At 34.8% G+C, this 13,852-nt stretch overlaps 1 protein-coding gene across 3 annotated transcripts in view; it reads left to right on the forward strand.

Moving 5' to 3' along the window:
* Positions 1–13,852, forward strand: part of Epha3 (EPH receptor A3) — a 313,122-nt gene that overhangs the window by 194,817 nt on the left and 104,453 nt on the right. For all 3 annotated transcript variants that reach the window (XM_013024101.1, XM_013024103.1, XM_013024102.1), the window contains exons 4-5: positions 7,359–7,514; positions 8,221–8,556. In XM_013024101.1, the coding sequence (XP_012879555.1) occupies positions 7,359–7,514; positions 8,221–8,556 (492 nt within the window). The remainder of the gene's footprint in view (positions 1–7,358; positions 7,515–8,220; positions 8,557–13,852) is intronic.

Here is a 13,852-nt window from a genome sequence, read left to right on the forward strand (position 1 = left end):
TCCTACTGCCACAGAATTCAGTTCAAATATAACTTTCTGGAGAAATTATCCAAGAAAAAAAAACACCTTTTTCTCACTACTCTGAAAAGTTTTGCAAGGCCTTTTCATTTTAACTAAATCCTGAATGTAGACCTAGGTCCTAGGCATTTTGACATCCATCATATAGCATCTCATAACAATGATCTCTTCCCTCTCCTCTCCTTCCCTCACATCTCCTTCCCTTGCCTCTCTTCCCCACTTCTTTCCTGTCCTCTCAGTTCTTTTCCTCTCCTCCTTCACCCTCTCTCCTTTCTCATCATCTACTCATATATACTACTTAGTCCTATGTATGTATCTCATGCTATGTGTGTTGATAACAAAAAATTTAAATCTCTGCTAATGCCACTCTGAGGATATCCAGCTCTTCTTTGAAAGTGGCCACAGAAAAATTCCCAAACAGTAAAGTCTAGGACCAGAGGATTTGAGCATTCTCTTTATGGTAGATGTGCATTCACTACACAGTAAACAGTGCACATTGCCCTGGTACTGGCACCTGTCTTACTAAATCTTATGGGACAACAACCAGCACAGAAAAGTCTTGTTACCCAGCTATCTTTAAGCCATACCAGATTGTGATTGATTGTGTTGTGCTTAGTGGTGTGGTGGCATTTTGCCTTAGGGCTCTTTCATTGAACAGAGGAAGGAACACAAGAAGGAAACACTTGATCATTTTGTAAATGCTGCACATTGCAGGCTGGGTCTAATGACTGAACATAGCCACTTCCAGTGTATTGAAATGCCTGAGCCTTGCCTCAATGCTTTGTACCTCTATTCATATGGCAAAGAATAGAGTTCCTGTAAGATTGTGGAGTGCAGCTCATTTTTGGAATAAACAGTTGCTATGACCTTGTATGGGCAAATAAACCCTGTCAGTTCTGGAATTCCAAGGCCAGGAAATCATCTGTTTAGCTAGTGCTGGTTCTGGTCATTACTTTGTGTTTATGGCTGGGAATTAGCAATATAGCCTTGTGTATAGGAGCTAAGTTCTGAATGCTAAAAGAACCCTATTTACCAACAGATTTATTTTTTTTAATTTAAAGTTAATTCAAATTGAAATGAGCCTTTTAACCCTTAATTAGGACCATGTTTCTTCTAAAAGTCAACCACATTAGTCAATTGGAGACAAAATTCACTTTGCAATTGAAAGGCTGTCTACTCTCTTTCAACAGAAGCCACCACAGTTTACTAATAGCATTTGTTTTCCTTTCACTATGGAAACTTTATCCATTCTTTGTATCACTAGCTAAATCCCATCAATTACAACCTGGGGGAAAAGTGTGCTGCTACTTGCTTTGGGAAGGAAGCCAAGATTCTATCCTGAAGCTCTTCCATAATTATTATTCACTGTAGAGGTCATATTACTCATGCTCCTTGTTTCATACTTTCCTCTATTATTTTTTCAGAGTTAGCAATGTGTTATTTTACCACCACCCCCAAAAGACCCACAGTTTAGTTCCTGCTTTATTGTTTCCCATTCTTAAAGATGGAATCAGCAAGCTCCCAAAATATCTCTAATTCATCCACTACCAACTGATATTATTTTGGCTTCCTCCTATTATTGCATTGAAATTTTTAGTGTTTCTTGATGACAGATGAGTTTGTCAGGGACCTTGTCCTATTTGTTCTATAGTGGCCCATCTTGAAATTTTTTATTAAGTTTGTGAGTTTGTTCAATAAATAAGCAATCATACTCTCACCACTCTGAACAAAATGCAAAATTTAAAATTGAAATTAGAAAAACAGGCAAATAAATCCTCACTCCAAATTGATATCAAGAAAATGTATTCTCTTTTAATTTCTATTTTAAGCAATACTGTGGTTCTTTTCCTTGCCATTAAAAGAGTGTAAACTCATGTATCATCTTATATTTTCATAACTAAAGTAATTAGTGTCAACATTTGATTCATTTTCATAAAATTTGATTTGTATCTTTTGATTCTCATAAGGTACTCGAGGTTCAAGTTTTTTGTTGGACTGAAAATGTACAATTTTGGTAAAGTAATGTCAATAATAGTTTCACAAACTTATTTGCAAGCTAAAATTTTTCAGGAAATTTTATTTTGAAAATTACTTCATTAACTACAGTGTTCTTAGGACCTACCTTATGACACCACTACTCCACTCTTGGGCATATTTCCAGAGGAGATTAATCAATATAAAAGAAAAAAATTGAGCATATCATTTCTATCATGATACTATTTACATAACCAAGTTGTAGAATTCACCTGGGTGCCAAACAAACCATGATTTGATACAGAAAATATTATGTGTATGTGGGGAATGCATGGGCCTGGAAGTTATCAGATTTTGCAATAAGCCTCAGATCTCAGCCTTCTGAGCAGCTAAGATTACAAAAATGAGCCACAAGCACTCAGTTTCTGATAGAGTTTATGTAAGAGAGTGTGTGTGTGGGGGGGTGTGAGTGTGTGTGGGGGTGTGAGTGTGTGTGTGTGGGTGGGTGAGAGAGAGAGAGAGATCCTTAGGGGAGATAACATTTTTAGCATTAGGGATTTATTTGTAAATCAATTTATTTTTTCAATCCATCCAGTGACAAAAAATATACACTCTTTAGATGTCTCCTTGAACACAGAAAAACACCGAAAAAAAACCACTGCCACTTCATTTTCAAATGTATTTCTTTTAGTTCAGGAAAGAATGTCACTTACTTTCCTGTCACAATACATAGATTTATATTCTTGATGGCTAATTTTAATTCTGTAGAATGTAAAGATTTTTTTTCCTATTTAGAAAGTTTAAGAAGTCTTACAGTTCTGCAGACCTGAAATAGTTGCATTTCATAGTGTCTGGCTTGAAGATAATTTACAGGAAACTTAGTCAATACCAGTTAGACTTCAAACAAGGCAGTAAGAGTATTTGGAGGACAAGTAGTTGCATGTTAGTCACATACCTAATGAGCCCATCACCTGCTCGGTGGTAGACACTGCTAGATATGGTGCATATGAAATTGATTGGAAAGAACTCCCATCACTGAACTGCTCAGGCTCTTAGCTAGCAATGCACAGTTACTGAAAATAGGAGCTAGGAATTATTTATAGAAGAAGAAGTTACTATGCCATCAGCCACATTAAAGTTTGCATATGCTTCATCAGGGAGTTCAAGATAACATCTATTTAGTATAGAGATTAGATTGGAACTTGTATTTTTATCACACATGGACCACTTCTCTCACATGCAGGAACCCAGACCAAGTAGGATAAATGGAAGCAAAATTAAAGACTATTTTATGAAGACAACAAATACATGAGATTCCAAATAAATGATCATGTCCAACTCACATTTTTAATGGTTAAAGCTATGGATTATACTATATTGATTTATCATTATAAAATTTAAGATATAAAATTGCCACACTTTGGTTTAAATCTAGTTTACAACAACTGGGAATAAAGCCTATCTTTTATACTAAAAATGCTGTCATTTTCAGAGATCATAATCCTGTAATTTTCGCATAGGGTCTGAATTTGTATGTACTATATTAAATTTACTTAAGTATTATTTTAGGAGTGTATACATGGGGACAATTTGAACTTCTAAATCATTTCTGAATACATTATCCTAAGATATATTAGTAATTTGGAATAGGTAAGAAAATAAAATCATATATACAAGAGTAACTTGGTCTATTTTTAGAATTAAAAATACAAAATAATCTTTTTCTTGTTTCAATTATACTGTTGGATTTCTTTATCTTCTCTTTTTATTTTATGTATGCCTTTCAACTCTCCAAGCTATAAAATGAATAACTTTCTACCCTGAAAACAACTGTTTGATTAAGTAGATACATGTGAAAATCACATTTTTAAAAAGTTATTGTAATCTTTCATATTTTTGGTGTTTGGCATTCAATATACATGAATTGGTGGTTGAAGCTGGCCATTATATATAAGATGCAGATCTATCCTAAAGGTTGAGTCTGCTTAACTTTCTAGGCTTCATTGCTATAGGAATAAAACACACATACTGGTCAATGTGGTTCCTCGTTATCTTTTTTAGCTCTACTATGGCTGCTATTCTTCCTTATTAGAATATTCTATCTGGTTTAATCACTTAAAAGTATTTTCCACTACATAGCCAAAATGACTTAAGCAAAATTTCATATTCCTGAGGCAAGAAACCTTGAAATTAGTGTTTGCTTGGCTTTGAAGTCATTTTTGTGTCATTTAGACTGACATTAATTGCATTGGTCTATTTGGTAAGAAAAGAAAAAGCTATGTTGATGACATTCATTATAGTTTCTTTCTATGTTTTCAGCCATGTTTTTAGCCATAGTTTTAGCTAATGGTTCCTAGATGCAGCCAAAGAGTAAGAGAGTAGTTCTTGTGTACAATACTGAATCAACAGAATTCATTAACTAGCAGGAACCAGGGTTTTGATATTGGGCAAATAATCACCAGTGGTAGCTTCATTTCTTCACATAACAGTGTGTGCTTTCATATCGATTGTGCATTTGATTAACATTCTTTGTGGCCAGCTTCTACTGTCTTCATGATCTATTTCAAGTGACACTCCTATGGAATTGTGTTCCAATCCTCAGTAAGAATGTGTTTCTTCAATGTAGCCTCTTAAACACCTCTGCCCATTTGTATTTCAAGAGCTCTTTCTGTTATAGAAAATTATTATTTTTAATTATAGTTAAGTGTTTTACAGTAGTACTAGGGTGTGAAGCTAGGGTCTGTCACTTACAAGTGAAATGGTCTATCACTTGAATCATGCTCTCTCCCACAGTTTCACAGAGGGTAGCCTTGTTCTACATATTCCTTCCAAAGCTAGGGTAACAGGGTTATACCACCATGCTTTGCTTATTGCTTCAGTGGAGGTCTAGCTAACTTCTTGTCTGTCTGCTTTCAAACTGTGATTCTCCAAATCTTTACTGTGGAGTAGCTGAGGTGATAAACCTGAGATGAATAAAACCAGAGTTAGCTATTACCTGAAAAAAAAATAGATTCTTACCAAACATTTATTAAACTATCTGAACATGCTTCTATCTCTCCCTTACTATCATCATCTCTAAAGTTATTAATCATATTTTAATCAACTATGGTAAATAGTTTGAGTCACATTATTTTCTCTTCTTTTACTTCCTTGCTTCCTTTCTTCCTCTTTTCCTTTCTTCCTCTTTTCCTCCCTTCTTTCCTCCCTCTCCCCCTACCTTACTTCCCTTCCCTTTCCTTTCCTTTCCTTCCTTCCTTCCTTCCTTTCCTTTCTTTCTTTCCTTCCTTCCTTTCTTTCCTTCCTTCCTTCCTTTCTTTCTTTCCTTCCTTCCTTTCTTTCCTTCCTTCTTTCCTTCTTCCTTCATTTTTTCTTGCTTGTGCTGGATCTGAGGCTTGATCTCAAAGTCTCAAACGTTTACTGGGCTTTCCTGCTTATGACTGGTGCTCTGTCACTTGAGTCACACCTCTAGACTGGTATTTCTGCTAGTTAATTTATAGGATGAGTCTCACAGACTTTTTGTTCATTCTGGATTAAATTCTTCCTTTAAATCTTCTTCAGCATCTGCCACATGAGTAGCAAGGATTACAGCCATGAGCCACTGATATCTGACATCATACTCTTAACTAGTTGATTTATTAAATATACCTAGTACCAGTACTCCAAATAAACCCTGTGGTAGCCAAAAGTGGTTATGTGATTGTCTTTTCTTAAAACTATCCCACAGCTTGTCTAATATGAACAAATACAAATGAGTGTTTACTGAATATCTTTATGCCAATATTTTTAAACTGCAATGATCTCAAACAAAACTATGCAGGAAAACCTACAGGCAAACAAAATAATGCATACATCTGAGCACTTCATTTTATAAAGATGCAACTTTGCCCTCTTGAAAAATAAAATAAAAGTCACTTAGAGTATGAATGAAATTAAAACCAGAAGTGCATAGTTTGTTTATATACTTTATAGCATTTATATATGATATGAGATAGGAGTTTCTGAGCAATACTTAAAAACAAAGCAAAAAACATTTAGAATCTTAATCCTAATCCATATTAGACTGAAGCTGTAGATTTATTCAGGTGGATCTCAGTGTTACACCAAAGATTGTTCAATGTATTGTATGACTCTTACAGCAATCATTTTTAGTGGGAACTAGTAAACATCAAGTCTAGATTAGTAGTGACTATGATTTTATGTCATTCTAGTGGTCAATTTTATGTCATTTCCATGTTTTATTTCAAGAAACATTTTGCAAAAGATATTTTAATATGTATGTAATGTGCTTCCTTTAGGAAATTCATTTAGTGATTATAAATGTTAAGATTTTTGCCACCCAGGTTTTTTTTTAGAATTCAATAAACACTTTATTCCCAATATGTGATGAAATTGGAAAAAGTTCTGGAAATCAGTGAGAATCTTACAAACTCCTTTCTGTTAAATATCATTCTTTGTCAATGAAATATGAATCTGAGTTTTGTCTGGAGACTTCCAAAATGAAACCTAAAAATTGAATCCTAAATTAGTCTTCAAAGTAATATGGGAATTACTTTTTAGAATTGTTCATTACTACTTTAGCTCCCAATAGCATGCAAAACTGAATCAGAAGATCTCAGCATTTTACATTTCCTTGCAGACTTCGTAGAGTGCTAAATGGCCAGATCAAACCAATGTTTGACAAATCACTCACTGAACTTATCAAAAATATGCTATGTAAAACCATGGCCAGAAAGAAAGATCACATAGTAGATGAGCAACTCAAGCTATTTCACATATAGATAGGGAATGTGTTTAAATATTTACTGTAAGCTCTCATTACAAAAGGTAAGAAATAAACTTGTCAAGAAAAAAATAAATAAAACATGAATCAAGTATCAAGAACTTTAAAATATATAGGAAGCCATGATTTCTTTTTCTCTTTCAGTTGCTTACAATTTGTAGGACAAAGCTATACACTCATAGAACCATTAGGAAACGAGTCAATAGGCAATCTACTGCTCACTGCAGGGTAGAGAGTATACACATTGCATCATGTTTTAAAAAGGGAATGACTGCATGGTGACATGGTTTCGCTTTATTTTCTCCACAAATAGTCCAATGCCAAGGAAAGCTGTGAAAACACAAGCTGGAAATTTCATCATACTGTAGTGCCAAAATAATCTAAATATTGTGTATGTGGGGGGGTTCCCTTAACATTTGGTACAAATTCAAATGTATATGTGGAGAAATATAATTGGTCATACCATTTGCTTCTGAAAAATCTGGGAGAAAACATAAAGGCATTCCACTACAATCTGTTCTATGTATTTTCTATATACACCTACCAAATAATCTGCAGAAACTTAAAAGAGCCCTTTTGTTTGTAGCTTGTCGACCAGGCTTCTACAAGGCTTCAGATGGTAATACGAAATGTGCCAAGTGTCCACCTCACAGTTCTACCTATGAAGATGGTTCAGTGCACTGCAGGTGTGAGAATAATTACTTCCGAGCAGAAAAAGACCCTCCATCCATGGCTTGTACCCGTGAGTAGTTCTGCTGCAACCCATGCTTCCATAATTGGTTTGATTTATCTTCTTGTTCCTGTGCTGGAGTTTCGTTAATATCATTTTGTTTTGCTTTCCTTTTTTTCTTTTGTTTCTGTGCATATATGTGTTTAAAACATTTGTGTACTTCCTTTCTTTGTCCATGTGCAGTTGAAAGCTTTCTCTTTTCCCTCTTTCATGCTTCGCTCATCTCAAATGCAACATCTATCACCCAAAATGAATTGGTGTTTAGAAGCACTTCCTGTATCTTCTTTAAGGATCTTGCATTATATTTGACAGGATAGGGGAGGTTATAGTCAGTGAATTTATGTTTTTACATTTCTATTCCCTTTTACTATCTCTTGGTCATAGGTCACCGTGAGAAAAAGACTAAGATTTATAAAAGCAATACTGATGTTTTCTTAACTATTCACATGGGTATTGAATTTAGTGGTGAGTTCCTTTGCTGGACACTGAGAATGTATCCTCAACCTTGACTCAAAACTCTCCCATTCATACTGTGGGAGGAACAGGGCTTTTGAATACATGTGCCTATAATCTCATGGATTCTCTAAGGATGAATTAAAAGTAGATTATAAAGACAGGATGGTTATTTACCTCTTTCAGTTCCATTGTAAATTATCTTTTTCCCTTTTACTAGAAAGCAGAAGTGAAGTTCATTAATCTTTGTTGAACTACTTTGCAGGACCTCCATCTGCACCAAGAAATGTTATCTCTAATATAAATGAGACCTCCGTTATCTTGGATTGGAGCTGGCCTCTGGACACGGGAGGCCGGAAAGATGTTACTTTCAACATCATATGTAAGAAATGCGGGTGGAATGTGAAGGAGTGCGAACCATGCAGCCCAAATGTCCGCTTCCTCCCTCGACAGTTTGGACTCACCAACACCACGGTGACAGTGACAGACCTCCTGGCACACACGAACTACACCTTTGAGATTGATGCTCTTAACGGGGTTTCAGAGCTGAGCTCCCCACCAAGACAGTTTGCTGCAGTGAGCATCACAACTAATCAGGCTGGTGAGTACACCGTTCATCACGTTTCTAGTTCCTGTATGCTACATGCAACTGAGGAATCGTTGGGCAGTGAGCGCACGGCAAAGTGGTGGAGAGAAACTTTCAAATGAACCCTTGACTTTTTCCTACTATTACATTTAGTCAATTATATCTTGCTGAACAAATAACTCAATTATTCAGATGAGAGTAAATTCTATCTACTCTATCTATATATCTATATATGTTTTCAATTTGGGATGAAAATCACATTATTTGACCTGTCTTTTAGTTATGTAAATTTTATTTCTTATTTCTTGAGATGTGACTTAATCTAATATATATATAGAGAGAGAGAGAGAACTTATTTTCATATTTATGTGGTGTATATATTGTTTATTCTTTCTCATATATAGACATATATCTATATTACCTTATCTAAAAACTAGGCTGAACTCACTACTTCCCAACAGAAATTCTTAAATATCTGGGCCTCTGAGACAGATAGTAGTTATGGAGTTACATATTCAAATTGTGGAGAACTTACCATGTTCTGCTTGAGTTTAGCTTAACTAATGGCACTTTATATGCTTTCAATGGGAATCACTCTTTGCTTTGAAGATATGAGTATGTGCTAGAGGCTGTAGACAAAAAGAAAGCAGGGTCTGTCGAAGTCTGCTGTCCACTGGAAGAGGTCTAGTAGCAGCCAACAAAACTGTCACTTGTTTCAGTTCCTTCGCCAGCTCAGGAAGAATACAGGAGCCCTGACATCCAAGGCTGATAGTCAATCAGTATGCATTAGGATAACTCTTGAAGTTGTTAATTTTAAAAATGTTTTTGTACTGGCTGGTCTAACAAATCCTTCAGATTAGAATAGAAATGCACCTCTACTGGCTAATTAAACTCAGTATTTCATGTCTGTCTTCATACTTCCCATAATCCAGCAACCAAGAAAGTAAATCCTAGCACAAGTGCAATCGCTAGAATCCTGTGCAAGCACTCCCTCCTTTAAAGGATCCCAATCTTTGCCATGTTAATGACAAATTTTTTCATATAATCCCTGTTGGAATCTATTACATGATATATGTGTGTGTGTGTTTACATACACACATAAATATGTGTGTACACACATATATAAACATATATAGAAAGATAGATGTCTAGATATAAATCTATCTATATCTCTATATATCTTTCATATCCTAAATTAATTCCCACATATTGTTTTCACAGTCACATTATTTTACATTGTCCTTTAGTCATATGTAAATTTTATTTGTGCAGAAGGTTTGGCTTAAATGAAGTAGCACTGAGTCATTACTCTTATTTACTGATTCAGATTTCCCCACTTTAAGTTAGATCCCAGTCCCAACAGTGTATGCTCTTTCTTTGCTTCAGTAAATGATATTTAACCTTTGTAATGAATGATGTTTAAAATTCTGTATCAGCTTTATTTAACTACCTTCTGTGAGGAAAAAAAACCATGGATACTGTAATGCTGTTGCTATCTATTGTGTGATTATGGATGCTCATCTCCACTGAACACAAGGATTCTAAGAAGTTGTAATGATATGGTAAATTGATCTCCTGAATCTTTATAGTTTACTTGTTGATTTATTACCTTGTTTAAAATGAAGACATCAATCTCTGTTATAATTATCTCTTAAGTCAAACAAAAACATATAAAAACAAGAAAGACCTCTTTATTTCCTATCGTATTCCTCTCTGGCTTTCTGGCAATGCATTTATCAAGAAATTAATAGTTCCATATACATTTAGTGAGTGAATCTAGGTAAAGTGGCAGCCAAGATCAGGGCAAGACCCTGAAAAATAAATGCGGTTCATGCTTTGACCCTCTGACTTACAAATCGCTCTGGATGACAGATGCAGTGAAGATGATCTCAGTTACTTTCCCTAACCCTACACTCATTTTAAAGAAAAATCACAATTTGTCTATAATGTGTACCTCTGCATATGTTTGACATATTCATTTCAGGGTTTCCATATCATTTTAAAAGCCTGGGGAGATAAATCTTCATCACAATTTCGGATCTCTAGCATAAGATATCCAAGCACAATTTTAAACAATGCCATGTCTATAGGGTCTGTTCCTTTGTTTTGCTTTATTCTTCTTTTCATGAAGGTTAATGGACTGGTAGACTAAAAAAAATAAATAAATAACCTCTCTAACACTAGAAGGCTATGGCCTTGATTGATAGGATACCACAGTGTTTAAATTCCTTCCAGTTTCTTTATCTCTGACATGGATATAAAGGGCAAATGTGAATGTGTCCTTTTAATTTAGTTTGTAATCGAGATTGAGTGTGCTGATTCTTCTCTGTATTACACTGTAAAAGCTTTGTGATGCCCATTTGATAAGGTGCCTTCTAAATTGTAAAGGATTATGTGGTAAATTCAGATATTAGTTCTCAGGTCTCAAAGCTAGCCCAAGTATGTCAATGATAAAAAAAAAGCATGGCTTCCACAAAGAGATTATGTCTATTATTCCATGAGTCAGAGATAAAGGAAGAATTATAAATTACAAAACAAAAATCCTTAAAGTTACAGCTTGTAACTTGTAACTTTTTTTTTTAGAATAGGCACATTTACCTTCCAGTTTCAGGAGCAATCCACCTCCATTATTGAATCTGCATTTTTCTAATGTCCTGTAGTAAGAATGATCACAGACTATACAAAAAAAGAATAAACAAAGAATTATGACATTTCTAGGTATATCTCTGGTCCTACATTATACTGCTGGAAAAACTGATGATCCCAGAAGCTTTTCCAATAGAGACCAAGCTCTGAAGGTGTTTCCCCACTCCAGCTGAACTTCCATCTCTAAATCTTATTCTTTCTGTTATTCTGTGACTCTTACTTTGAAGCTAGGGAAGTAATTCAGCTTAGGAGATAGAGTACAGTTTTGCTTGGAATTCTGTTGTAATTTAAGCCAGTCAGAATAAACTTGTTCCTTCTTGCTCACTGGGTTTCTTAGGACCATTCTGCAAGAGATTCTCCTTGTCATCTCCAAGATTCCCTAGACCTAACCCCTCTTTTTACTTTCTCATATTCATTGAACTACCAGGTTTTCAAGACAATGCACTCTAAGCATGAAAAGAAAATTTCATCTCCCCTTTTTTACATCTAATTTCTCCCATCTGTTCTCAACTCACTCCCATTGATTTCAGTCTGTAAAAGAACACTTTCTCAAACAAATCTCCCTCCCTCCTAACATTCTTAACAAGCACTCTCTCTTGCATTCTGTCTATGTCATGAATTTTTCTTTGTTCTTGAGAAAGATACAAATAATTCAATGATAGCAGCCAGTAAGAATAATACACAGAGATAATTGCATGTGCCCATTATAAATGACTGACTCTTCAAGATCTCATTTGTTATTTATTTAATTTGCAATCAAACCTTAGATTTTTTTTCATAATCTTTGGTTCTCATTGTGTTCTCTCATTCATACTCCCTTACCACACTGCCATGCACATTTCTTCTTTCACAAGAACCAGTAATAATTCCTTATTTGGTTCTTTATTTTCCACTGAATGCAATTGTTAGGAAGAATGTATATTTCATGAGGGTCTGGAAGCTGTCCAACTGTTCACATTTGTATTTGCAAGATTTAGTACAAAACTTCTGGTTATTAGTCAAATATTTATTGAATGAATCAATGATTAGTGGAAAGTCCCATCATCCACAAGTAAAAATATATTCTCCTTCAATCTTCTTACTTATTTTTCTTTCACTAATTGGTCTATTTTCTCCCCACCAATCCCTGCCCATAAATAACTTATTAGGAAACATTTGTATTATCTTTTGTATATTGTTTCCATTGAAGAAGGAGTCGCATTTGCTGATTTTTCTTTTCAATTGTTTTGATCCATATAGCATCTTATCCACATTGTGGGAATTAAAAATACCTAATAACATGTTAACAAAAAAGTAATTTCAGCCAGGCACTGGTGACTCATGACTGGTATCTTAGAAACTCAAAAGGCAGACCTGAGGATCACAGTTCAAAGCAAGCCTGGCAGTAAAGTTCATGAGACTATCTCCACTAAACTACACCAGAAAATCCAAAATTGGAGCTGTGGCTCAACTCTTTGGCTAGTCTTGAACCAAAGAGGGACAGCAACTGGGCTGTGAGTTCAGGCCCCAAGATACACACACACACACAAACACACACTCACACACACTATAATAACAATAATAATAAAAATTTTGTGAATATTAATGGTCTTCTTTAAATTATATTGAGTGGGGCGCTGTGGCTCACACCTACAATCTCAGGAGGCTGAGATCTGAGGACTGTGGTTCAAAGCCAGCCTAGGCTGGAAAGTCCGTGGGACTCTTATCTCCAATTAACAACAAGAAAACTGGAAGTGGCACTGTGGCTCAAATAGTAGAGTGCTTGCCTTGAGCTGAAGGGCTGAGGAACAGTGTCCAGGCCCAGAGTTCAAGCCCCATGAACGACAAAATAAAATAAAATAAAATAAAAAATATATATAGAGAGAGATTCCAAGATAAAAGAAATACTAAAATTTATGAATTTAAATTATAATATCATTCTGTGCAGGACTTCTTTCCACTGAAATATTTAAGTGGATTAATCAATCATCTTATTTTTATATGTTAATATTAATTTACATAAAAATAATTTTATATTCATGCTTATTTTATGTTCATATTCTATATTAGCAGAGGCCTGTATAAATCTAGATATCAATTTAAAAATACCCTATGAATCAATAAAGTTGTATAAACTAGAATGTAATTAAATACTTTAAAAAGTTAAAATTTTTAAGAAAATATATTGGAGAAAGGACATGAGATATATTTTGAAAAATGTAGAAATAAATCAGCTAGATATGAAAAAATGGACAGAAATATTTAAAATAATCTTGGAATTGTTACCCAAATATCAAATATAATAGAAGGTGACAAAGGATGCTTCTTGTTAAGAAATAAGAGGATATCAATTTAGCTAAGCAAGGAAGACCAAGCAATTTAAATAATAGATTGGGTAATCCAATATGGAAGATTCCACTGTGGAATATCCAATGAGCACCTTCATTCAATCTATTTTTTAAGATTTACAAACTTGACAATGAGATGTACAAGACGTTATGTTGAAAACGAACTTTACAACTTTGGCGGGCTGCTAGCGGCGGGGAGGGCAGGGATGGTAAGGGGAAACAAAGGAGGAGGCAACAATGCTTGCTCATGTAATTGTAACCCCTCCGTACGGTATTTTCACAATAAAAAACTTATTAATAAAAAAAAGATTTGTAAACTTGAAAACAATGGGGAGTGG

Source organism: Dipodomys ordii, unplaced genomic scaffold (assembly GCF_000151885.1).
Source record: "Dipodomys ordii isolate 6190 unplaced genomic scaffold, Dord_2.0 Scaffold73, whole genome shotgun sequence".
In the NCBI taxonomy this organism is placed as follows: Eukaryota; Metazoa; Chordata; class Mammalia; order Rodentia; family Heteromyidae; genus Dipodomys; species Dipodomys ordii.